Source organism: Stegostoma tigrinum, chromosome 1 (genome assembly GCF_030684315.1).
Source record: "Stegostoma tigrinum isolate sSteTig4 chromosome 1, sSteTig4.hap1, whole genome shotgun sequence".
Taxonomy (NCBI): domain Eukaryota; kingdom Metazoa; phylum Chordata; class Chondrichthyes; order Orectolobiformes; family Stegostomatidae; genus Stegostoma; species Stegostoma tigrinum.
In genome coordinates this window covers 132,106,284-132,132,353 of record NC_081354.1, presented here as the reverse complement: position 1 = coordinate 132,132,353, position 26,070 = coordinate 132,106,284, and the positions used below count along the sequence as shown (strand labels likewise).

General features: G+C 42.6%; 1 protein-coding gene across 3 annotated transcripts in view; it reads left to right on the top strand.

Annotated features, from left to right (window-relative positions):
• The window catches only part of LOC125453069 (phospholipid-transporting ATPase ID), a 281,340-nt gene that overhangs the window by 75,329 nt on the left and 179,941 nt on the right, over positions 1–26,070 (top strand). For all 3 annotated transcript variants that reach the window (XM_059648627.1, XM_059648621.1, XM_059648622.1), the window contains one exon: positions 13,689–13,750. In XM_059648627.1, coding sequence (XP_059504610.1) covers positions 13,689–13,750 — 62 coding nt within the window. The remainder of the gene's footprint in view (positions 1–13,688; positions 13,751–26,070) is intronic.

The following is a 26,070-nucleotide window of genomic DNA, read 5'->3' as shown; positions in this document are numbered from 1 at the left end:
AGATTGAGGTAGATAGGTTTTGATTTTTAAGGGGATCAAAGGCTATGAGGAGAAGACGGGAGAATGGGTTTGAGAAACTTATCAGCCATCATTGAATGTTGAAGCAGACTCAGTGGGCTGAATGGCCTAATTTCTGCTCCTATGTCTTATGGTCTTTTGTCCCCTGGCATTCATTGACGTAATTATCATCGAACCCACCACCCATTATCAACATCCCAGATGCTGAATTGGACCAACCATTAAATACTGTGGCTACAACAGCAAGTGAGATGCTTGGTGTCATGCAGCAATTAGTACAATTTGTGACTCTCCACACCTTGTCAGCCACCTGCAAAGCACATGGCAGGAGTATGTCTGGAACAGTGCAGCTCCAACAATGCTCAAGAAGCTTGACACCATCCAAGACAAAATAATCTATTTGATTGGTGCCACATCTACAAACATTCAGTCCCTTCACCTCAAATGCTCAGTTGCAGCAGGCTGTACTATCAATATGATGCTCTGCAGAAATTCACCAGGTTCTTTTGCACATTCAAAATCCATGACGACTACTGTCGATAAGGACAAGGGGAACAGGTACATCCACCATCTACAATTACCCCTCCAAGCCTCTCACTGGCCTGACTTGAAAGTGTATTGTTGCTCCCTCTGACTCAAAATCCTGAAACTCCCTCTCTAACAGCATTGTGGATATACCTGCACCAGATGGACTGCTGTAGTCCAAAAAGACAGCTCACGAGCACTACCTTTTCAACGGCAACTATGGATGCGCAATAAATGCTAATTTAGCCGGTGATGCCCACGTCCTCTGAGTGAATGAAGAAAAACTACACCTATTATATCAAAGTTCACATATTTTTAAAGATTTTTAATAAGTGACTCCTCACTCTTCAATTTTTTAAAAGAGATACCCTAGCCTTTTCAGTTTTTCTTCATAGGTATCATTCTAATTTCAATAATATTCTTATTTCAGGAAGGCTATCTTTTACTTGTGGACAATGGACTGAAAATGAGAAAAATGGACACCACTTTATACAGGGGAGACTAAAAGGATTTGTGTGTACTTTTGGAAAAACAAGTGAAGCTAACCCTCCCATTAGAAGCAGTGTTACTTCTGGGATTTTTATATCCAGAAAAATGAGCACCTGAGAAAGTCTTTTGATTGACTTTTCAGTTGGCGCCAGTTGTTGTAGCTCAGCATGACAAAAGTCTCTGACTGGTCAGTTTGCAGTTTAACACAGTCTATGTGAGGGAAGTGAGAGAGAAGCAAAGAGCATTCAGGAAGAGAACTGCATCAATCTTTCTGTCACCCCTTTCTCTGTGAAGTTGCTCTCCCTGATTTTCTGGTGTGAGTAGGGAAAAAAAATACATTGGGAAATGCTGAAAGAAATGGTTTTAAAGCCCAAAAAAAATCAGAAACTCCAGGCTCAGGCAAGCACCAGTGAGCTAAAGACTGATCTTCAATATCTGGAAAACATGAGTCTATCGTTTGAAGAAAGGAAAAGGACTGTGACATCAATTCATCTAGTTTTGTGATACTGGACTGGTGTGACAGAATTGCGTTTCTCAGACTTCTTTTCCATAACTCATAATATTTACTTTTTTCACTTTGTGTGCCGGTGAGTGTGAATTTTAAAGAATTTGAGAAATTTTTTAAAGTTACATAAGATCCTGTCCTTTCACATTTTTTAAAAAATTAAGCGTGTTACACTGTACCGAGTTCTTTTTATTGTGACTGAGGAAATCTTCTATGTTTTATTTCTTGGATAGCAGTCATTGCGTTAGAGTCAGCAGCAAATCATGATTCACGTAGTTTCATTAAATCTTCACATTTGTTGCAGCTCTGGGAATTAGTGGGCTTGAGTTCAAATGCACTATACTAGTGGGTTTTGATACTTGGAAATCTTTCTTCTGCTTTCTCCAGTACCTCCATATTCTTAGGGTAGATGAGCAGAAGCATATCTGTGAAACTTCACTCCATGTATTTTAGGAAAAATAGATCCTGACGTTATTCAATTTCTAAAGAATAGTCGAGGCTGAAGCCTCTAATTAAAATAATTAAAACATTATTTTAATTTCGTACAAACAAATGTTTGATAAGCATAAGCTTGCACTGCAACATTAAAATTCATGGTATAATTTTGATTCAGTTTCATAACGCATAACAGTTGGTGCTTAGTTCAGTAATGAAGCATTGTGATTGGTTCGAAGGTCAGAATTCTATTTTGATGGATGCACACACAGCCAGGTAGCTGGTTGAAGATCAGGAACCATTGTTTTTGTCAGCAGGTTTTACACTGGTTCTTTGATTCAGCCATAGCATTAGCCCCCATTTCTGGAATTCCTGACCAATTACAGAAGGCACATATGCTGACAACCTGTATTCTGTGAATGAAGACTCAATTTAAAGGGACCCAAGGGGATGGTAGATTGATTTGGAGCCAATGTGTTTGTTGATGGAGTTCCGGTTGGAATGCAATGCTTCTAGGAATTTGAGACACGCACGAGAATTCCTCGAAGCATGGCATTCCAACCGGAGTTCCATCAACAAACACATTGATTTGGAGCCAATCTACCATCCCCTGAGAAAAAGAACAGGAAATGACATCACCTATGCAGGAAATGACATCACCAACCCAAGGAAACCTAACTAGATAAATAGAAAGCGGGACATAACACCAGCGCTTTGTCAGAGGCTCACTGATGATGTTACCTAGAATGGTGATGAAACATCTGAAAACGAACCTTCCAGCTCAGCGAGCAATCTCACATCCAGATGACCGGTTGAGGTTGTCTGGAGGCATTAAAAATGAGTTGAAAATGTTACATCAGATTAAGAACAATATATAACTGTTAAAAGGTAACTTTGAAAATGACATGTTAACTTTGAAAATGATATGTCAAGGTATTTCATCACTTGGAAAGGTAACCAAACATAGCAGGAGAATCAGGGACTCGTGTTGGATTAAACTGGGGCACAGTTTGAATGAAATTCCTCATCTGTAAATATCTTAAGATCACATGACTGTTTGTGCCATGAGTACTCCATCTCATTTAGTCATTTCGGATGTAAAGTCACTTGTATCTATTAATTTTTATTCAATTTAGTGTGTGTTTGCTTACTTTGGGTGTTAGTCTTGATTTGAGAGATGGAACCCTTCAGAACATAGAACAATACAGCGCAGAACAGGCCCTTCGGCCCTCGATGTTGCGCCGACCTGTGAACTAATCTAAGCCCATCCCCCTACACTATCCCATCATCATCCATATGCTTATACAAGGACTGTTTAAATACCCCTAATGTGGTTGAGTTAACTACATTGACAGGCAGGGCGTTCCATGCCTTTACTACTCTTGGAGTAAAGAACCTGCCTCTGGCACCTGTCTTAAATGTATCACCCCTCAATTTGTACCTATGCCCCCTCGTACAAGTTGACGTCATCATCCTCAGAAAAAGACTCTCACTGTCCACCCTATCTCATCCTCTGATCATCTTGTATGTCTCCATTAAATCCCCTCTTAGCCTCCTTCTCTCCAATGAGAACACACCCAAGTCCCTCAGCCTTTCTTCATAGAGCCTTCACTCCAGACCAGGCAACGTCCTGGTAAATCTCCTCTGCACCTTTTCCAATGCTTCCACATCCTTCCTGTAATGGGCGACCAGAACTGCACGCAATATTCCAAGTGAGGCCGCACTAGCATTTTGTACAGTTGCAACATGACATCATGGCTCTGGAACTCAATCCCTCTACCAATAAAACCTAACACACCGTAAGCCTTCTGAACAGCACTATCAACCTGGGTGGCAACTTTCAGGGATCTATGTACATGGACACCAAGATCCCTCTGCACATCCACACTACCAAGAATCTTTCCATTGACCCAGTATTCTGCCTTCCTTTTATTCTTTCCAAAGTGAATCACCTCACATTTATCTGCATTGAATTCCATTTGCCACCTTTCAGCCCAATTCTGCAGTTTATCCACATCTCCCTGCAACCTGCAACATTCTTCCACACTGTCCACCACTCCGCCGAGTTTAGCGTCATCTGCAAACTTACTAATCCATGCACCTATGCCTGCGTCCAAGTCATTTATAAAAATGACAAACAGCAGTGGTCCCAAAACAGACCCTTGAGGCTCACCACTAGTAACCGGACTCCAGGCTGAATATTTTCCTTCAACCACCACTCATTGCCTTCTGACAGAAAGCTAGTTTCTAACCCAAACGGCTAAATCTCCCTCAATCCCATGCCTCTGTATTTTCTCCAATAGCCTACCATGTGGAACCTTATCAAAGGCTTTACTGTAGTCCATATACACCACATCAACTGTCCTACCTTCATCCACATGCTTGGTTACCTTCTCAAAAATCTCAAGGGGTTTGTGAGACACACCCTGCCCTTGATGAATCCACGCTGACTATCTCTAATCAAATCGTTGCTTGCTAGGTGATTATAAATTCTATCTCGTATAATCCTTTCCAAAGCTTTTCCTACAACAGACGTAAGGCTCACAGGACTGTAACTTCCTGGGCCATCTCCACTGCCCTTCTTGAACAAGAGCACAACATTTGCATCCTCCAGTCCTCTGGTACTAAACCTGTAGGCAATGAAGACTCAAAGACCAAGGCCAAAGGCTCTGCCACCAGCTCCCTGGCTTCCTAGAGAATCCTTGGAAAAATTCCTTCCAGCCCAAGGAGTTTATCTACCTTCACACCTTCTAGAATTGATAACACCTCCTCCCTACTAATCTCAATCCTTTCAATTCCAGAAGTCTGTAGCTCAGTCTTCTCCTCCACAATATTCTCCTTTTCCTGAGTGAAAACAGATGAGAAATATTCATTTAGGACCTCTCCAATCTCCACAGGGCCCACACACAACTTCCCACTTCTGTCGTTGACTGGCCCTATTCCTACCCTAGTCATGCTCTTATTTCTCACATACCTATAGAAAGTGTTAGGGTTCTCCTTTATTCTACCTGCTAATGTCTGCTCAGGTCTCCTCCTTGCTCTTCTTAACTCTCTCTTTAAATCCTTCCTAGCTAATCTGTAACTCTCCATCGCCTCATCTGAACCATGTCGTCTCATCGTCACATAAGCCTCTCTCTTCCACTTACCAAGAGATACAATTTCTTTAGTAAACCACGGTTCCCTTACCTTATCACTTCCTCCCTGCCTGACAGGGACATACCTATCGAGGACACGCAATATCTGTTCCTTAAACCAGCCCCACATTACAATTGTCCCCATCCCCTGCATTTCGCTACCCCATTCTATGCCTCCTAAGGCTTGCCTAATCGCATTATTATTGTCCTTCCCCCATCTATAACTTTTGCCCTGTGTCATGTTCCTATTCCTTTCCATTGCTAAACTAAACGTAACTGAATTATGGTCACACTCTCCAAAGTGCTCACCTACCACTAAATTAAACACCTGGCCTGGTTCATTACCAAGTACCAGATCCAGTGTGGCCTCCCCTCTTGTTGGCCCTTCGACATACTGTGTCAGGAAACTGTCCTGCACACATTGCACAAAAACTGATCCATCTGACGTACTAGAATTATAGCAATTCCAGTCAATGTTAGGCAAGTTAAAGTCTCCCATAATGCCCACCCTGTTCCTTTCACTCCTGCCTAGAATCATTTTGCCAATCCTCTCCTCCACATCCCTGGAACTTTGTGGAGGCCTATAAAAAACTCCCAGCAGTGTGACCTCTCCTCTCCTGTTTCTGACCTCAGCCCATACGACCTCAGGAGACGAGTGCTCGTCAAAAGCTTTTTCAGTCACCATTATACTGTCCCTGACTGACAAAGGTATTTGGTTTGAATTCCACCTGGAGAAGTAAGTACATAGTGTTGACTGGTATTTTAGTGCTGAATTGTGCGAGTATCAGAGGTTCTATTTTTCAGTTCAACATCCTACCTGCCTGTGGAGCTGTAATCAAAATATATGAAAATAAGAACATGGCTCGCCTGCTGACCAACATTAATATTTTATGACCAATTGTACAATCAACTATTTAATCACTCTGCAAGGATCCTGCTTTGGCTGTCACTTTGAACTACATTGCAAAAGAAATGTTGCTTGTTAAGTACTTAACTGGTTTTGACCTGATGGTAAAGCTTTCAACCACCTCTGTGCAAAACTTTAGGAATGTCTTTCCTAAATCCTTCCATTTTTTTACTTCTCTCTCCGTTTAAAAAAAGTCATAAATCCATCACTTATTCAAACTTTAGCTCATTCTACTTAAGGCTGAACATGCAGAATTGATAAAGGTAAGCCAGTGGATGTCAGGAATTTATAGTTCTGAAGAAAATTTGATCATATACCACATAAAAAAAGGTTTTGTGCAAATCTGCAGCTCATGGTATTGCAGGTATCAGCATGGATGAACATTGGTTATAACGGAATACAGGGACTTGACGCGAGTGGGTTTTTTTCCACGTTCAAAAGAATTAACTCTTGGAGTTCCAGACGAGTTAGTCTTAAGGCCTCCACTTTTTACCTCTCCATATTAATGATATAGAGGAGGGGACAGTGTGGAATATGTTCAAATTTGTTGACGATACAAAAAATAGGTGGGAAAGCATGTTATACTAAGGAGATAAGGAATCTGTAATGGAATATAGATAGACTGTTTTAGTAGGCAAAGACTTGGTAGATATAGTTTAATGTAGGAAGGTTCAAGGTCACTGTAGGAAAAATCAAAAGTTAGACGATTATATAAAAAGAGACCCTCCCAAAAAAGTGCAGCACAATGTTAGCGTGCAGGTACAACAACTAATTAAGAAAAATGGGCCTTTTTAATCTCTATTGCTCATGGTTGGAGTTTGAAAATGGGAAAAGTCTTGTTACAAGTATACAGGGTATTGGTGCAGTAGCAACTGATGTACTGTATACAGTTTTGGACCTTGTATCCATGAGACGATCTATTGGCATTGAATTGAATTAGCTCTATTGAGTGTACTCAAATGAGTAACTTAAAATGTCTACAACTTTTTAGAACACCACCTTAGGTACAAAGCTATCTAGGTACGTCTTTTTAAAAACAAGTCCTTAGGAAAAAGGAAATTAGAAAAATAAAGAAATATAAAGCCCTGCATTACAGATCATATGAATAATTAAGAAAAACCAAGAAATAATAAGTTCAGAATAACAGTTCTTCCAACTCAGTTCAAGCCATTACCTAGCCTCCAGAAACTGGGAGAGATACCCCTACCGCCTCATTGCTGCCTGTGCTGCACCCACCAGTGTAGGCGTTGTCACACTTTGGGTGTCATCTCTTCACCACTGGCCCACCTTGCTGATAGGATTGATAGGAAGGGTGAGGGGAGAAACAAATTAAAAGTATTATATATGAATGCACGAAGCATAAGAAATAAGCTGGATGAGCTTGAGGCTCAGTTGGAAATTGGCGGGTACGATGTTGTGGGGATAACTGAGACGTGGCTTCAAGTGGACAGGGCCTGGGAAATGAATATTCAATGCTATACGTGCTATCGAAATGACAGACTGATGGGCAGGGGGCGGGGGTGGGGTGGCCCTGTTGGTGAGGAATGATATTCAGTCCCTTGCGAGGGGGGACATAGAATCAGGAGATGTCGAGTCAGTATGAATACAGCCAAGAAATTCTAAGGGTAGAAAGCCCCTAATGGGAGTTATCTACAGGCCCCCACACAGTAGTCAGGATGTAGGGTGTAAGTTGAATCAAGAGTTGAAATTGGCCTGTTGCAAAGGTATCACGACAATTGTGATGGGAGATTTCAACATGCGGGTTGACTGGGAGAATCAGGATGGTACTGGACCCCAAGAAAGGGAGTTTGTGGAGTGCCTCCGAGATGGATTCTTAGAACAGCTTGTACTGGAGCCTACCAGGGTGGAGGCAATTCTGGATCTGGTGTTGTGCAATGAACCGGATTTGATCAGGGATCTCGAAGTAAAGGAGCCATTAGGAGGTAGTGACCATAATATAATAAGTTTTAATCTGCAGTTTGAGAGGGACAATCGTAAGTATCAGTATTGCAGTTGAATAAAGGAAACTATAGAGCTGTGAGGGAGGAGCTGGCCAAAGTCCAATGGTACAATACCCGAGCAGGGATGACAATGGAACAACAATGACAGGTATTTCTGGATATAATACAGAGGGTGCAGGATCAGCTCATTCCAAAGAGGAAGAAAGATCCTAAGGGGAGGCAGGGGTGGCTGTGGCTAACGAGGGAAGTTAAGGACTGTATAAAGATAAAAGAGAAGTATAACATAGCAAAGATGAGCAGGAAGCCGGATGACTGGGAAGCTTTTAAAGAGCAACAGAAGATAACTAAAAAGGCCATACACTGAGAAAAAATGAGGTACAAAGGAAAACTGGCCAAAAATATAAAGGAGGATAGTAAAAGCTTTTTTAGGTATGTAAGAAGAAAAAAAAATGGTTAAGACTAAAATTGGGCCCTTGAAGTCAGAAACGGGTGAATTTATTATGAGGAACAAGGAAATGGCAGGAGAGTTGAATAGGTACTTTGCTTGTGTCTTCCCTAGTGAAGACAGATCCAATCTCCCAGATGCAGTAGTGGCTGAAGGACCTAAGGTAATGGACGAACTGAAGGGAATTTATATTAGGCAGGAAATGGTGTTGGATAGACTGTTCGGTCTAAAGGCTGATAAGTCCCTGGGACCAGATGGTCTGCATCCCAGGGTACTTAAGGAGATGGCTCTAGAAATTGTGGACGCATTGGTAATCATTTTCCAATGTTCTATAGATTCAGGATCAGTTTCTGTGGATTTGAGGGTGGCTAATGTTGTCCCACTTTTCAAGAAAGGAGGGAGGGAGAAAACGGGAAATTATAGACCGATTAGCCTGACGTCAGTGGTGGGAAAGATGCTGGAGTCAATTACAAAAGATGAAATTATGACTCATTTGGATAGCAGTAACAGTATAGGTCAGAGTCAGCATGGACTTATAAAGGGGAAATTGTGGTTGACTAATCTTGTGGAATTTTTTGAGGATGTATCAATGAAGATGGACAAGGGAGAACCAGTGGATGTAGTGTACCTGGACTTTCAGAAAGACTTTGATAAAGTTCCACATAGGAGATTACTGAGCAACATTAGGGCACATGGTATTGGGGGCAAAATACTGAGTTGGATTGAAAATTGGCTGGCTGACAGGAAGCAAAGAGTAGTGATAAACGGGTCTCTTTTGGAATGGCAGGCAGTGACCAGTGGGATACCACAAGGTTCGGTGCTGTGACCACAGCTGTTCACAATATACATTAATGATCTAGATGAAGGCATTAAAAGTAATATTAGCAAATTTGGTGATGACGCAAAGCTGGGTGGCAGTGTGAAATGTGAGGAGGATGTTATTAGAATACAGGGTGACTTGGACAGGCTAGGTGAGTGGACGGGTGCATGGCAGATGCAGTTTAATGTGGATAAATGTGTGGTTATCCACTTTGGTGGCAAGAACAGGAAGGCAGATTACTATCTCAATGGAGTCAAGTTAGGTAAAGGGGAAGTACAACGAGATCTAGATGTTCTTGTACATCAGTCAATGAAAGCAAGTATGCAGGTACAGCAGGCGGTGAAGAAAGCTCGTAGCATGCTGGCCTTCATCACAAGAGGAATTGAGTATAGGAGCAAAGAGGTCCTTCTGCAGCTGTACAGGGCCCTGGTGAGACCGCACCTGGAGTATTGTGTGCAGTTTTGGTCTCCAAATTTGAGGAAGGCCATTCTTGCTATTGAGGGAGTGCAGCGTAGGTTCACAAGGTCAATTCCCAGAATGGCGGGATTATCATATGTTGAAAGATTGGAGCGACTGAGCTTGTATACACTTGAGTTTAGAAGGATGAGAGGGGATCCAATTGAGACGTATTAGATTATTAAGGGATTGGACACTCTGGAGGCAGGAAGTATGTTTCCGCTGATGGGTGAGTCCAGAACCAGAGGACACAGTTTAAAAATAAGGGGTTGGCCATTTAGAACAGAGTTGAGGAAAAACTTCACCCAGCAAGTGGTGGATACATGGAATGCTCGGTCCCAGAAGGCAGTGGAGGCCAACTTTCTGGATTCTTTCAAGAAAGAGATAGATAGAGCTCTTAAAGATAGTGGAATCAAGGGTTATGGTGATAAGGCAGGAACAGGATACTCATTGTGGATGATCAGCCATGATCATAATGAATGGTGGTGCTGGCTCGAAGTGTTGAATGGCCTACTCCAACACCTGTTGTCTATTTTCCATTGATGCTGCTGAACCCACATTTGCATCAACTGAGGAGTCCCGAGCTTTGTTGATACTGCCGCCTTGCTGATAACCAGAAGTCCCCATTCCGGGCCTACTGTGACAGCTTGCTGCCACTGCCTCCAATTGCCAGAGAAGCCATCTCTGCCATTCTGCACATGGTCTGCTGTTGTGGATGTGCCAAAGCTGCCAACCATAAAAAAGTTAAAAGAAACACAGAAGAAAAGTAAAATAAGATATAAGAAGAGCAGAAGCAAAAGGGGGGAGAAAGGAAAAGCGGATGTATGCAGATGAGACCACACACAGTTCTGTTACTCTGCCATCTACTCTGCATAAAGGCAGTTCAAAACAGATTGACTAGACTGATTCATAGGATGAAAGGGTTTAATTTATCAACAATAGCTCAACAGGTTAGGCTCCTTTTTTAATGCCTTAGGTTTTAACTGGTTACCTTCTTTGACCACCTTTGCTGACCAATTGGTTCATCCTTTTCAACAATCCTCATTTTTGATTGGAATAAATTTTTGCGTGTTCTGAAACATTTGCTTAATTTTTTGCTACTGTTCCTCTATTGACCTTAACCCTTAGTCTAATTACCCAGCCAATTTTAGACAACTCATTCTCATACCTCTATATTTGGCCTTATTTAAGTTGAGGACATTGATTTGAGACCAGAGTTGCTCTCCATGAAACTGAATTTCAAATTCAATCATGTTGTGATCCCTGAGGGTTCTTAACTACTGCATCCCTTATTGATCTTACCATATTACATATTACTAGATTGAAAAGGCTTGTTGCTAGATAAGTTCTGCAACTTTGAATGGAGTTGAGAAAAATAAAAGATGATCTCATTGAAGCATGCATGATTCTCAGCGATCTTGCCAGGGTAGACATTGAGAAGATGCTTCCACTAGTGGAGGATCTTGAACTGGGCACAGAATAAGGGAACAGAATAAATGCTACACTTGCCCCTACACCTCCCCCCCTCACCCCTATCCCAGGCCCCAAGATGACATTCCACATTAAGCAGAGGTTCACCTGCACATCTGCCAATGTGGTATACTGCATCCACTGTACCCGGTGCGGCTTCCTCTACATTGGGGAAACCAAGCGGAGGCTTGGGGACCGCTTTGCAGAACACCTCCGCTCAGTTCGCAACAAACAACTGCACCTCCCAGTCGCAAATCATTTCCACTCCCCCTCCCATTTTTTAGATGACATGTCCATCATGGGCCTCCTGCAGTGCCACAATGATGCCACCCAAAGGTTGCAGGAACAGCAACTCATAATCCGCCTGGGAACCCTGCAGCCTAATGGTATCAATGTGGACTTCACCAGTTTCAAAATCTCCCCTTCCCCAACTGCATCCCTAAACCAGCCCAGTTCGTCCCCTCCCCCCACTGCACCACACAACCAGTCCAACCTGTCTCTGCCTCCCTAACCTGTTCTTCCTCTCACCCATCCCTTCCTCCCACCCCAAGCCGCACCCCCATCTACCTACTAACCTCATCCCACCTCCTTGACCTGTCCGTCTTCCCTGGACTGACCTATCCCCTCCCTACCTCCCCACCTATACTCTCTCCACCTATCTTCTTTTCTCCATCTTCGGTCCGCCTTCCCCTCTCTCCCTATTTATTCCAGAACCCTCACCCCATCCCCCTCTCTGATGAAGGGTCTAGGCCCAAAACGTCAGCTTTTGTGCTCCTGAGATGCTGCTTGGCCTGCTGTGTTCATCCAGCCTCACGTTTTGTTGTACAGAATAAGGGGACATTCACTTGAAACTGAGATATGAAAGAATTTATTACCCCAAAGGCTAGTGAATGTCTGGAATTCCATGTCCCAGAGAGTTGTGGAGGCTAGATCACTCAAAGTATTTAAAGAGAACGTAGATTGATTGTTTTTTTGAAACATCGAGGAATTGAGGGCTATGAGGAGTTGACGCCTGGAGCCATGATCTTATAGAATGGTGGGACAGATGAGATGGGCTGAATAGCTTTCTCCTACCCCTGTTTTTAGACCACATCGAGGAATTGAGGGCTATGAGGAGCTGGCATGAATGACGAGTTGATGCCTGGAGCCATGATCTTATAGAATGGTGGGACAGACTAGATGGGCTGAATAGCTTTCTCCTACCCCTGTTTTTTATGTTTGTATGTTTAATTAGATTGTGTCTGGAGCTAAAGTAATATGACATATTTTCTTGGCACACATTCTATAGCAGCAGTTGTCAGTTACTGGTTAATGGAGACTAAATGTTTACCAAAAGTATATGTGTGATAAAGCAGAAAATTTGCATATTTCTCTTACTTAATGTTTCCCATGTAAGTAATGAAAACCTGGCAACTGACTCATCTTTCAATTGAAAGGGGCATACACAAATTCTTATGTCAAGAAAATCCAATCTGCTGCCTCTAAGGCATTACTTTTTAAGCTATATTTAGGAATCATTGGGCAGAACTTTCCACTTCTGTTATAGTGAATGGTTCAGCTATCCATTATTCTCACCGACTCATTTTGTTTACTATTAACTTTAGTTGGGCAATATTCCTGTTTTATACCTTTGTGACGTTCAAGGTTCTGCTTATTATTTCAATATTAAAATGACAAAAGAAAAGTAGTTTAACATGGGAGCTGACCTCATTTGATGTGTGCACGACAACTATAAAATTAGTGTACACTACTTATCTATTAAAATGTTCGTGTTGGGTTGATCAAATTTGGCTGCCCAGTTTACTGAGACTGTGAGAGCTGAAAATTACAGGATTGGGAGGGGAATGGAGTTATCCCGCATGACCAGGTTAAAGAATGTCGGAACCGGCAGTCCCTTGGAATTTGTGAAGGCATCCGTCAGGTTAAATGAGTCTTTGGGTAACCAAGAACCCCAATTTTTATCCCCAAGTATTTTTGCAATGGTGTATTGTTGCTTGGAATCGGGCACTGCATTTGGTTTTTTCTCTTTCTTCTGCCAGTACAGTTGCACTTCACAATAGAGTTGCTTAGCTTTGAAGTGCTTTGCACTTTCTATGGATGAGGTGTTCTACCTACTGAATGGGCTAACATTTTAATATTTAATATTCTAACTGTTCCAAAGTATGGTTAGAGTATATTGGAGCCAGTTGAGTCTTGAAGCAGGCGTATTGCTTCTTAGTAATTTACTGAACTGTGGGTTAACTGTTGATCCTGATGCTTACTGATGCTCAAGATTGTGGGGATGAGGTTGGGAGTTGGGTGGGAAGGTGATGGACTAGCCACCCAACCTAGGTTACATGCTCCCATGCTGAAAATATACCTAACAGTAATATTATTGAGGGGAAATGTGCAATACTTTTATTGAGGCATGTACGAGTCAGAAAGTATCATTTTGCATAATGTGAATGTAAATTGTGTTATGTGCTGGTTCGATATCAATTCTGCCTGAACTCAACTAATTGTATAATTTGGTTAATTTTCCAGAATCGTTACAAGAGTGACAACCAAGTCAACAATCGAGAGGTTATGATTCTAATGAATGGGGAGTAAGTCACACCCTTGTCTTCAAATTAATAACAATTCATGTATACATCTTGTTTCCAGAACTTTAATTGTCGATTGTTGTTTTTATTGTGCCCTGTTGCCTCTCATATCTCATTATAAATTCATTTATTCACAGTTTATGTTGGAAATTGCCACAGTAAGCTTTGTAGTGGAAAATTGTAGTGGCAGCCTTTGTATCTCTGAAGGTTATGAAATTTTCATTGTTTGGAATTCTGCCTTTTAATTTTTTACCAGCCTCTTCCTCTCCTTGGCTGTTGCCCGTTCAAAACGTCAGGACTTAGTTGCTGTTCATGTTCACAATTTGAGCCACTTCACTGTTAAGATTTCATCCCTGGTAATGCTTACCAGGTACTAGCTGTTTCTGTCTCAAGCTATTGATAAACCACCAAACTCCCCATTTTGAGTGCAAGCACAGCTCGAAGGGGCACATTAGTGCATACAGACAGCAGCATCAGCTACGGGATATACAAAGCTTACTGGGCACTGGAAAATGGGCTTCTGGGAGTTGGGGTGAGGTGAGGAATTGGTACTTCATTGCTGTTTGATGCAGAATACCAGTCTCCCTTACTGCTTGCAACAAAAATGGCATAACATGATTGCCAAACCATTGGTCTGCTGTATATCAAACGTACCCAACCAGTCACTGGATAGTGACTACAACCACCGCAGCAAGGTACTGGGAAGGCTTCAGTATAAACCACAGGCAAAGTGGGAGATTTATGCTGGATACTGGCAATAAAATCATAAAACTGCTTTTGAAAATGTTTTGATAATAAAAGGCTACAGTAGTTTTTTTTCTCCCTGTACTCAATCAGCATTGGAAATGTTAATGGTGAATTAAACACAGGCTTGTTTTTCATTTGTGATCAGACTGAAACAGGCTAGTTTTTGGATCCAGGCATGTTTAGGCAGAAACGTCCAAGCTATACTTCAACTAGTAATGCTTTGACATCTGAACCAAAGCTGACTTATGTAGATTCTTCAATGTTTATCCACAAAAGGAGTACAACTTGGGTTTCCAAGAATGATATCTGGACTTCAGATTAATAAGGAGAGATTATACAATTAGGCCTGTTTTCCCTAGAATTTAGAAGGTTAAGGTGTGATCTGAATGAAGTCATCAAGATATTATCAACAAAAGACAGGGTAGGAAAAGATGAACTATTTCTATTGGTTGGAGTTTCTAGAATTAGGGGGCATTGTCGGAGAATTAGAGGCAGACCGTTCGGAGGAGATGCTTGGAAGCACTTCTATGTAAAAAAGACTAATTGATGTTTGGCACTATCTTCCACAAACAGCAGCGGATGCTTGATTAGTTGTCACCTTTAAATCTGACACACATAAAGTTTGGTTAAGCAAGGGTATTAAGGGATATAGACCAAAGGTGGAGTTAGGCCACTAATCAGCCACAATCATTAAATGGTGGAACAATTTCAAAGGGTTGAATGGCCGACTCCTGTTCTTATGTTCCTATGATTCACGTATTGATCAAAGCAGAGGTGAAAAGCATACTAAGACTGGTGTTGAAATTTTGAGATAACAAGGTGTAGAGCTGGATGAACACAGCAGGCCATGCGGCATCGGAGGAGCAGGAAGGCTAATGTTTCGGGCCTAGACCCTTCTTCAGAAATGGGGGAGGGGAAGGGGGTTCTGAAATAAACAGGGAGAGAGGTGGAGGTAGATAGAAGATGGATAGAGGAGAAGATATATGGAGAGGAGACAGACAGGTCAAAGAGGTGGGAATGGAGCCAGTAAAAGTGAGTGTAGGTGGGGAGTTAGGTCAGCCCAGGGAGGATGGACAGGTCAAGCGGGTGGGATGAGATTAGTATGTAGGAGATAGAGGTGGGGCTTGAAGTGGGAGGTGGGTATAGGTGGGAGGAAGGACAGGTTAGGGAGGCAGGGACAAGCTGGGCTGGTTTTGGGATGCGGTAGGTGGAGGGGAGATTCTGAAGCTTGTGAAATCCACATTGATACCATGGGCTGCAGGGTTCCCAAGTGGAATGTGAGTTGCTGTTCCTGCAACGTTCGTGTGGCATCGTTGGGGCGCTGCAGGAGGCCCAGGATGGACATGTCATCTGAGGAATGGGAGGGGGAGTTGAAATGGTTTGCGACTGTGAGGTGCAGTTGTTTAGTGCAAACCGAGCATAGGTGTTCTGCAAAGCAGTCTCCAAGCCTCTGCTTGGTGTCCCCCGATGTAGAGGAGGCCACAACGAGAAATTATAGTTTGAGGATTGTTACCCTGTCATTCACAAATTCCCTTTGACTCAATAGAAAGATGGGTTTTCTTCTCATATAACTTGGTTCAAATTTGGTACCTGAGTTTATATAAGCGAAAGTTTGTTAGTTTGGTTTATTAAACAATAACTTGGATCTAAGAGAAAGCACAAATGAATCGCTTTTGTGGAGCTGTTAGAGACCAATATCACTTTTAAAAGGACAAAAGTGCCACATTTCCAGTTTGTAGAAATCATCTTTGAATGGATCGTACGTATACTTCAGCATTTTGTTTTTGAAGATGTATTCTCATGGTATTGACATTACTGTTAGCTAACAGTGAGTTGATTGTACTGGTTAACCGCTGATCCCAGATTGAATAGGGATGACAAGTTCATGAACATGAAACAATTTGATTTCCTTGAAAAACTTATTTTTTTGTGTGGGACTGACCTGAATTGCTAGTTCTAAAAATTCCTTTCAACGTATTACTATCGTGTGATTTGAATTTGAATTCTGAATTTCCAGCCCTGTATGCATTTGGATTGCTATGTGAATAGGAAGGGTTTAGAGGGATACGGGCCAAATGCTGGCAAATGGGAGTAGATTAATTTAGGATATTTGGTTGGCACAGATGTGTTGGATTGAAGGCTCTGTTTCCATGCTGTGCATCTCTATGACTCTGAGACCATGTGCACTTTGTTTTAATCATTTTAGTAATGGCCAAAATACAAGCCCCTGTCAAATTAAAATTCCTGAAAAATGCCATTTTAGCTTTTCTTCCTCCATCCTGGAACAGCTTCTTAGTTCTCGTTCAAACTTGCATTAAGTTAAATATTTTGTAGAACGTAACTTTACTTTTGTGCAAACACAAAATTAATGTTTGTGTATCTTTGCTATTAAAAGAGCCATGCAGCATTGCTGAGGCCTGGGTCACTACTATCCCACTCTCTGTCCTATTTCCTTTTTCTGAAAACTTTAATAATCTCTACTGAGTCCTCTCCCATTTTCACTTTTTCTATAATTTTACGTGCAACGGAACCCATCCACCTACTCTTCAGTTAAAACCCTATCCATAGACCAAGTAATGTGATTCGCCAAAACATTGAACATAGAACATTACAGCATAGTACAGGCCCTTCGGCCCTCGATGTTGTGCCGACCTGTCATACCGATCTCAAGCCCATCTAACCTACACTATTCCATGTAAGTCCATATGCTTGTCCAATGATGACTTAAATGTACTTAAAGTTGGCGAATCTACTACCATTGCAGGCAAAGCATTCCATTCCCTTACTACTCTCTGAGTAAAGAAACTACCTCTGACATCTGTCCTATATCTTTCACCCCTCAATTTAAAGCTATCCCCCCTCGTACTGGCCGTCACCATCCTAGGAAAAAGGCTCTCCCTATCCACCCTATCTAACCCTCTGATTATTTTATATGTTTCAATTAAGTCACCTCTCAACCTTCTCTCTAATGAAAACAGCCTCAAGTCCCTCAGCCTTTCCTCGTAAGACCTTCCCTCCACACCAGGCAACATCCTAGTAAATCTCCTCTCCACCCTTTCCAAAGCTTCCACATCCTTCTTATAATGTGGTGACCAGAACTGTACGCAATACTCCAAGTGCGGCCGCAGCAGAGTTTTGTACAGCTGCAGCATAACCTCATGGTTCCGGAACTCGATCCCTCTATTAATAAAAGCTAAAACACTGTATGCCGCCTTAACAGCCCTGTCAACCTGGGTGGCAACTTTCAAGGATCTGTGTACATAGACACCGAGATCTCTCTGCTCATCTACACTACCAAGAATCTTACCATTAGCCCTGTACTTTGCCTTCCGGTTACTCCTACCAAAGTGCATCACCTCACACTTGTCTGCATTAAACTCCATTTGCCACCTCTCAGCCCAGCTTTGCAGCTTATCTATGTCTCTCTGCAACCTACAGCATCTTTCGTCACTATCCACAACTCCACCGACTTTAGTGTCCTCTGCAAACTGACTAACCCATCCTTCCATGCCCTCATCGAGGCCATTTATAAAAATGACAAACAGGAGTGGACCCAACACCGACCCTTGCGGTACAACACTAGTAACTGGTCTCCAGGATAAACATTTCTCATCAACTACCACCCTCTGTCTTCCTTCAGCAAGCCAATTTCCGATCCAAACTGCTATATCTCCCACAATTCCATTCCTGCACATTTTGCACAATAGCCTACTGTGGGGAACCTTATCGAACGCCTTGCTGAAATCCATATACACCACATCAACCGGTTTACTCTCATCTACCTGTTTGGTCTCCTTCTCAAAGTACTCAATAAGGTTTGTGAGGCATGACCTTCCCTTCACAAAACCGTGCTGACTATCCCGAATCAATTTATTCTTTTCTAGATAATTATAAATCCTATCCCTTATAACCTTTTCCAATAGTTTACCAACAACTGAGGTAAGGCTCACTGGTCTATAATTACCAGGGTTGTCTCTACTCCCCTTCTTGAACAGGGGAACCATATTTGTTATCCTCCAGTCATCTGGCACGATTCCTGTAGACAATGACGAGTTAAAGATCAATGCCAAAGGCTCGGCAATCTCCTCCCTGGTCACAGCATTACACAATGGGATTGTGCTCCATTGGAACAACTCCCATCTTCCTTGGTATTGGTGCCAATCCCATGTGTTCAAATTGATTTTTCCCACACTAATCTTTGAGCCAAGCGTTTACTTCTTTAATCTTGTTGATCCTGTGCCAATTTGATTCTGACTCAGGTTATGATCCAGAGATTATTATCTTTAAGGTTTTGCTTTTTAATTTAGCCTGAGATGCTCATATTCCCTTAGCAGGATCTCTTCTCTCTTTCAAACAATTTCATTGGTACTTAACGTGGACCACAACAGCAGGATCTTTCCCATCCCACTCCAGGTTCCTCTGCAGCCCAGATGAGATATCCTGAAACTAAACACTGTTCAGGCAATACAGCTTTCGGGACTCTTGATCTCTATTCTCCTGACTACAATAGTCCCGATTACAACTGCATTTGTCTTTTCTGTCTCTTGTTGAATGGCTTCCTGTATCATGGTGCTGTGATCAGTTTGTTCATTGCCCCTTGCTCACTCACTGCCACAAATGAGTCATACAGTCGTACAGCACAGATACAGGCCTTTTGGCCCAATTCATCCATGCCGACCAGATATCCTAAATTAATGTAATCTCATTTGCCAGCATTTGGACCATTATCTCTCTAAACCTTCCCTATTCATGTATCCATCCAGATGTCTTTTAAATGTTGTAATTGTGCCAGCATCTGCCACTTGCTTTGGCAGCTCATTCTGTACATGCATTACCCTCTGTGTGGAAAAAGTTGCTGTCATTTCTTTCCTCTCTCACCTTAAACCTGTGCTCTAGTTTTGGACTCACTGACCCTGGGGAAAAGACCTTCACTATTCACAATGTCCATGCCACTCATGATTTTATAAACTTCTGTAAAGTCACCCCTCAGCTTCGACACTGTAGGGAAAATAGCCCCAGCCTATTCAGCCCCTCTCAATGGCTCAAACACACCATCCCCCACGACATCCTTATAAATCCTTTCTGTATCCTTTCAAGTTTAACAGCATCTTTCCTATACCTAGGCAACCAGGACTGAACAGCATTCCAGAAGCGGCCTAACCACTGTGCTGTACAGCTGCAACATGACATCCCACCTTCTGTACTCAGTGCAGTGACCAATCAAGGCAAGGATACCAAATGCCTTCTTTGCTACCCTGTCTACCTGTGACTCCACATTCAAGGACTTGTATATCTGCATTCAAGTTCTGTGTTTCGCAACACTCCATAGGACCCTACCTCTCAGTGTGTAAGTCCTGTCCTGATTTGCAACACCTCACATTTATTTAAATTAATCTCCACCTCCCACTCCTTGGCCCATCTGATCAAGCTCCCATTGTACTCTGAGATAACCTCCTTCGTGGTCCATTGCACTACCTATTTTGGTGTCATCTGCAAACTTACTAACCATTTCTCCTATATTAATGTCGAAGTCATTTATGTAAATGACTAAAAGCATTGGACCTAGCACCAATAATCATAGATTATAGAATCCCTGCACTATAGAAATAGGCCATTTGGCCCAACAAGCCTACACCGACTGTCAGAGCATCCCAACCAGACCCGTCCCCCTATAACCAAACTAATCTACACATCGCTGAATACTGTGGACAATTTAGCATGGCCAATCCACCTAGCTACACATCTTTGGACTGTGGGAGAAAACCGGAGCACCCAGAGGTAACCCACGCAGACATGGGGAGAACATACAAACTCCACACAGACAGTCGCCTGAGGCTAGAATTGAACCCGGCTTCCTGGCACTGAGGTAGCCGTGCTAACCACCGACAAACCGTGCCACCCTAATCAATGTGTATCATTGCCAATAACCTCCACCCTAACATCGACTCCAGGGAAGCTAAACATGAGCCTGAAATGATTTGAGTTCACAACCTTCTACTTTGGAGTCAAACACACTACCTTTGCACCACAAGCTTACACCTTGCAGCACATCCCTGATCACAGGCCTCCAGTCTGAAAAACAACTCTCCACCACCACCCTCTGACTCCGACTTTCAAGCCAATTTTGAATCCAAATGGCTAGTGCTCCCTGGATTCCATCTGATCGGATCTTGATAACCAGTCAACCATTTTATCGAATGCCTTGTTGAAGTCCATATAGACAGCATCTATTGCTATGCTTTCATCATTTTTCTTTGTCACTTCTTCAAAAAACTCAATCAAATTAGTGAGACAGTGAGCAAGAATCTCTAGCCTATTTAACAAGCTCAAAGGCTGAGGCCTCTTCTGCACTATCTCCTGAATCACTCTACCTGCCTCACTCATAGTCAAACCTCGTGGTTCCTAACCGCTGACTGAATTGGAGATAGTTGATCCAAGTGGGGTGACTGCTTTCTGAAAGACAGCATCCAGGTAACTGTCCCCCTCCCTGATGTGTTGCAGTGTTTGAAGTTCAGTCTCCAGGATATCAACTCTCAGCTGGAGTTCCTCAAGCAACTGACACTTGCTACAGATATGGTGACAATGATCACATTGGGCCAGGCAACTCTATTTTAATTACTAACGTCTAAGTTTGATATTTAAAACTTTTGTTCTGCTCTTTTAGTTTGTAGCCTTTAAGTATTTCTCCTAATTAATTTCAATGTGAAAGTAAGCTGTAGTGCCAAATTAGTAGATATCACCAACGAACGAATTTAGCGCGGACATATAAGTCATCGCAGCATGGACTTGCGGCAGTGGTATCACGAGCAGATATGTGTTCTGGTAGCTACTGCATCATTGAGGCGGCCTGAATGCTGACTCATGGCTGCTGCTACGGAGGCAAGTTTGGGTTCCCAGCAGTGTCTGTGTCTAGCACAGATTCATGGAGGTGGCACAGAGGTGTGTTTGAGCCGAGTACAAGATCTGGTTGCATCAGTGAGGTGGGCCCGAAGCAGACTCATGGTAGCAGTGGAGTTGAGTTTGAACTGGTGTGATACCCAGCTGCATCAGTAGTGTCTGGTTTGGCAAGCTCCAGCAAGGACTGATGGTGACGAAGTGTTGGTGGAGGCGAGATGGCATCCAAGAGTGGCGACTTTCATTCCAGTTGCAGCAGCATGGTGAAAAGGACTTGTACCTGGCCACCAGGCCAATGGCCCATGACAGTGTACTTAATAAGAAGGACTGTGAAGTTGAATATTTTCTTTATTTCTTCATTTTCTGTTTTTATGTTCAATGGTTTAGTTTATTTTTCTGTGTTTTGAGAGCAGCCAGAGAGCAGCAATACTGTACTATACTTTTCACGAAATTTTGTCACAAGGAACATGGGATAATAAATAAATCAAATAAATAAAATGAAGTTTATTGGCATCAGGTCAAGCTTGGACAAGGAAATCTCTTCTTGATTATAAAATAATGAGGGTATTGATAGGGTGAAGAGTCAAGAACTCCTCACTGTCCAATAGAAGACAGAGGGTGGTAGTAGATGGAAAGTATTCAGCCTGCAGCTTGGCGACCAGGAGAGTCCCACAGGGATCTGTTCTGGGACCTCTGCTCTTTGTGATCTTTATAAATAATTTGGATGAGGAAGTGAAGGGGTGGATTTGTAAGTTGGTCAATGATGTGAAGGTCGGTGGAGTTCTGGACAGTGGGGATGTTGCAGATTGCAACAGGACATTGCCAGGATGTGGAGCTGGGCAAAGAAATGGCAGATGAAATTCACCCCAAAAAAGTGTGAAGTGATTCGTTTTGGAAGGTTGAATTTGAATGCAGAATACAAGCTTAATGGCAGGATTTTCAGCAGTGTGCAGGAACAGAGGGATCGTGGGGTCCACGTCCATTGTTCCCTCAAAGTTGCTACCCAAGTTGATAGGGTTGTAAAGAAGGTGTTTGGTGTGTTGGCTTTCATTGGCAGAGGAATTGAGTGTAAGAGCCGTGAGGTTATACCGCGTTCTATAAAACCCTGGTTAGACTATACTTGGAATATTGTGTGCAGTTCTGGTCACCTCATTATAGGAAAGATGTGGAAGCTTTAGAGAGGGTGCAGTGGAGACTTACCAGGATGCTGCCTCGACTGGAGGGCAGGTCTTATGAGGAAAGGTTAAGGGAGCTATGATTTCTGTCATTGGAGGGAAGAAGGATGAGAGGTGACTTGTTAGAGGTGTTCAAGATGATGAGGGGCATAGACAGAGTGGACAGCCAGAGACTTTTTCCCAGGACGGAAATAACTATTACGAGGGGGCATAATTTTAAGGCGATTGGAGGAAGATATAGGGGAGATGTCAGAGAGTTCTTGACACAGAGAGTGGTGGGTGTGTGGAATGCACTGCTAGCAGTGGTAGTGGAGTCAGATACATTAGAGACTTTTAAGCGACTCTTGGATAGGCACATGGAGGATAGTAAAATGTAGGGAATGCAGGGTAGATTGATCTTAATAGGATGATAGATTGGCACAACATCGTGGGCTGGAGGGCTTAGATTGAGATGTTCTGTTCTATGTTCTATGTTTTCCCCAGAGTAAGGGAGCCCAAAACTAGTGGGCATAGGTTTAAGGTGAGAGGGAAGGATTTGAAAGGGACCTCAAAAACATCATTTTCATGCAGAGAATGGTGCGTGTATGCAATAAGCTGCCAGAGGAGATGGTGGAGACGGGCACAATTACTGCATCTAAAAGGCATCTGGGGATGAACATGATAGGAAGTGTTTCGAGGGATGTGGGCCAAATGCTGGCAAATAGGACTAGATTAATTTAGGATATATGGAAAGATGTGGAGGCTTTGGAGTGGGTGCAAAAGAGGTTTACCAGGATGCTGCCTGGACTGGAGGGCTTGTCTTCTGAGGAGAGGTTGACTGAGCTCGGACTTTTCTCTCTGGAGAGAAGGAGGAAGAGAGGTGACCTGATCGAGGTGTACAAGGTAATGAGAGGCATGGATAGAGTCGATAGCCCAGGGCAGGATTGACTGCTATGAGGGGTCATAGTTTTAAGGTGTTAGGAGGAAGGTATAAAGGAGACGTCAGAGGGAGGTTCTTCACCCAGAGAGTTGTGAGCGCGAGGAATAGTTTACCAGTGGTAGTCGTGGAAGCGGAGTCATTAGTGACATTTAAGTGACTGCTGCACATGCACATGGACAGCAGTGAATTGAGGGGAATGTAGGTTAGGTTATTTTATTTTTGGATTAGGATTATTCCACGGCACAACATCGTGGGCTGAAGAACCTGTACTGTGCTGTACTTTTCTATGTTCTATGATATCTGGTCGCCATGTACAAGTTGGACCGAAGGGTCTATTTCCATGCTGTACATCCCGGTGATTCTATGTCCTAGGACTGTGCTCCCAGCTCTGCAACTGGATGCTTGACTTCCTGACCTGCAGACTGCAGTCAGTAATGATGGGTTACACATTTCTTCCGTAATAATTCTCAACACAGGTCCCCGCATAGATGTGTGCACAGTTCCTTACTATATACTCATGACTTTACGGCCACATTCAGCCTTAACTCTATTTACGAATTTGCTCGTAATGCCACTGTAGTGGGTTGGATCTTAAACAATAACAAGACAGAGTACAGGAAAGAGATAGAGAGCTTAGTGGCATTGTGTAAAGACAATAATTTCCCCCTCAGTGTTACGAAAATAAAGGAGACAGTCATCGACTTCAGGAAGTGGAGTGGAGGACATGCCCCTGTCTGTACCAATGGTGCTGAGCTGGAGATGGATGAGAGCTTCAAGCTCCTAGTAATAAATATCGCCAATAATCTGCCCTCGTCCGTCCACGTTCACGCTACAGTAAAGAAAGCACACCAATGATCTACTTCCTCAGAAGACAAGAGAAATTCAGCATGACCACAGTGATTGTGACTAATTTTTACAGATTCACCTTCCTATCTGGATGAATCACAGCTTGGTATAGTAACTGTTCTGCCCAAGACCGCAAGAAGTTAGAGTCCATCACGTAAGCTGACCTTCCTCCACTGACTCCATCTATACTTCCTGTTGCCTCAGGAAGGCAACCAATATAATCAAAGATCTCTCCCACCCCAGTTATACTCTCTTCTATCTTCTTCCATCAGGCAGAAGATATAAAAGTTTAACATGCACCAACAGACTCAAGAATGGCTTCTTTCCCTCTGCTTCCATGCTAATGAACGGACTTCTCATAAATTCAAGTTGCACCTTCTGGAACTGTAACACTGTATTCTGCATTTTGTTCTATTATCCTGATGCACTTACGTGAGGTATGATTTGTCTGGATAGCATGTAAAACAATGCTTTTCACGATCTCAGTACATGTGAAATAATAAAGCAAACCAAACCACCACTACTAACTGAGCTGGTTGTGTTCTCGATGATAAAGTTCCTAGACTGGGTCTGTAGCAGATGTTTGTTGGAGTTCCGCTCGTTGAGGGAAGTGGAAATATACTGTCATACTCCTGACTAATGCCTTTTAGGTGGTGGACAGTCTCTGGGGAGCCAAGAGCTGAGTTACTTGCTGCAAGATTCCTAACGGCTGACTTGTCTTGTCTACTGTGGCTAGTAGTTGATTGGCCAGTTCAGGTTATGGTCAGTTGTGACCCCAGGATGTTGTTGATGGGCTATTTAGCAATAGAAATGCCATCGAATATCAAGGGAATATAATTAGATTCTCTCTTGTTGGACATGGTTATTATCTGGCACTTGTGTGGCTCGAATGCTACTTGCCAGATCAAACATGGATATTGTGCAGGTCTTGCTACTTCTTGACATGGGCTGCTTCAGTATCTGAGGAGTCATGAATGGCGCTGAACATTATAGTCTTCAGCAAACATCCCAACTTCTGACCTTTATGATGGAGGGAAGTTAATTAATTATAATATGGTTGGGGACCAAGATTTAAGTTAAAGGCAGAAAGTTTAAAGGAGATGTGAGAGGCAAGTTTTTTTTTACACAGAGGGAGTTCGGTGCCTGGAATGTGCTGCCAGACGACGTGGTGGAAGTGGACACAATAGCAATGTTTAATAACCATCTTGATGGATCTGTCAATAGATAAGGAATAGAAGATTATGACCCACTTGGAAACAAGAGATTTTTAGCTTAGAAAGGCATCATGTGTTAGCATAGTCTTGATGAGCCAAAGGACCTGTTTCCATACTGCATTTTCTTTGTTTTTTGTTTTTTTTTTGTGTAAATTTCTGTAACAGAAGTGTATCATGTCTCATACATTATAGCAACCTTGTCATAAAATAACATGAACAAAGATCACTAAAGGGGGCAATTCAGGTAGATAAGGTAGTGGAAAAAGTCCTATGGCATGCTTGCCTGCATTAGAAGGGGCATTAGGTATACGGATAGGCAAGTTATTTTGCAGCTTTATAGAACTTCAGTTAAGCCACACTCGGAACGTTGCATTCAGTTCTGATAACTATACAATCAGAAGGATGTGGATGCTTTGGAAAGGGTACAGAAAAGTTTGTAAGGATGTTTCCTGGTAGTGGGTATTTTAACTATGAAGAAAAGTTGGATAGCCTGAGTTTGTTTTCACTGAAATGTAGATGGTTGAGGGG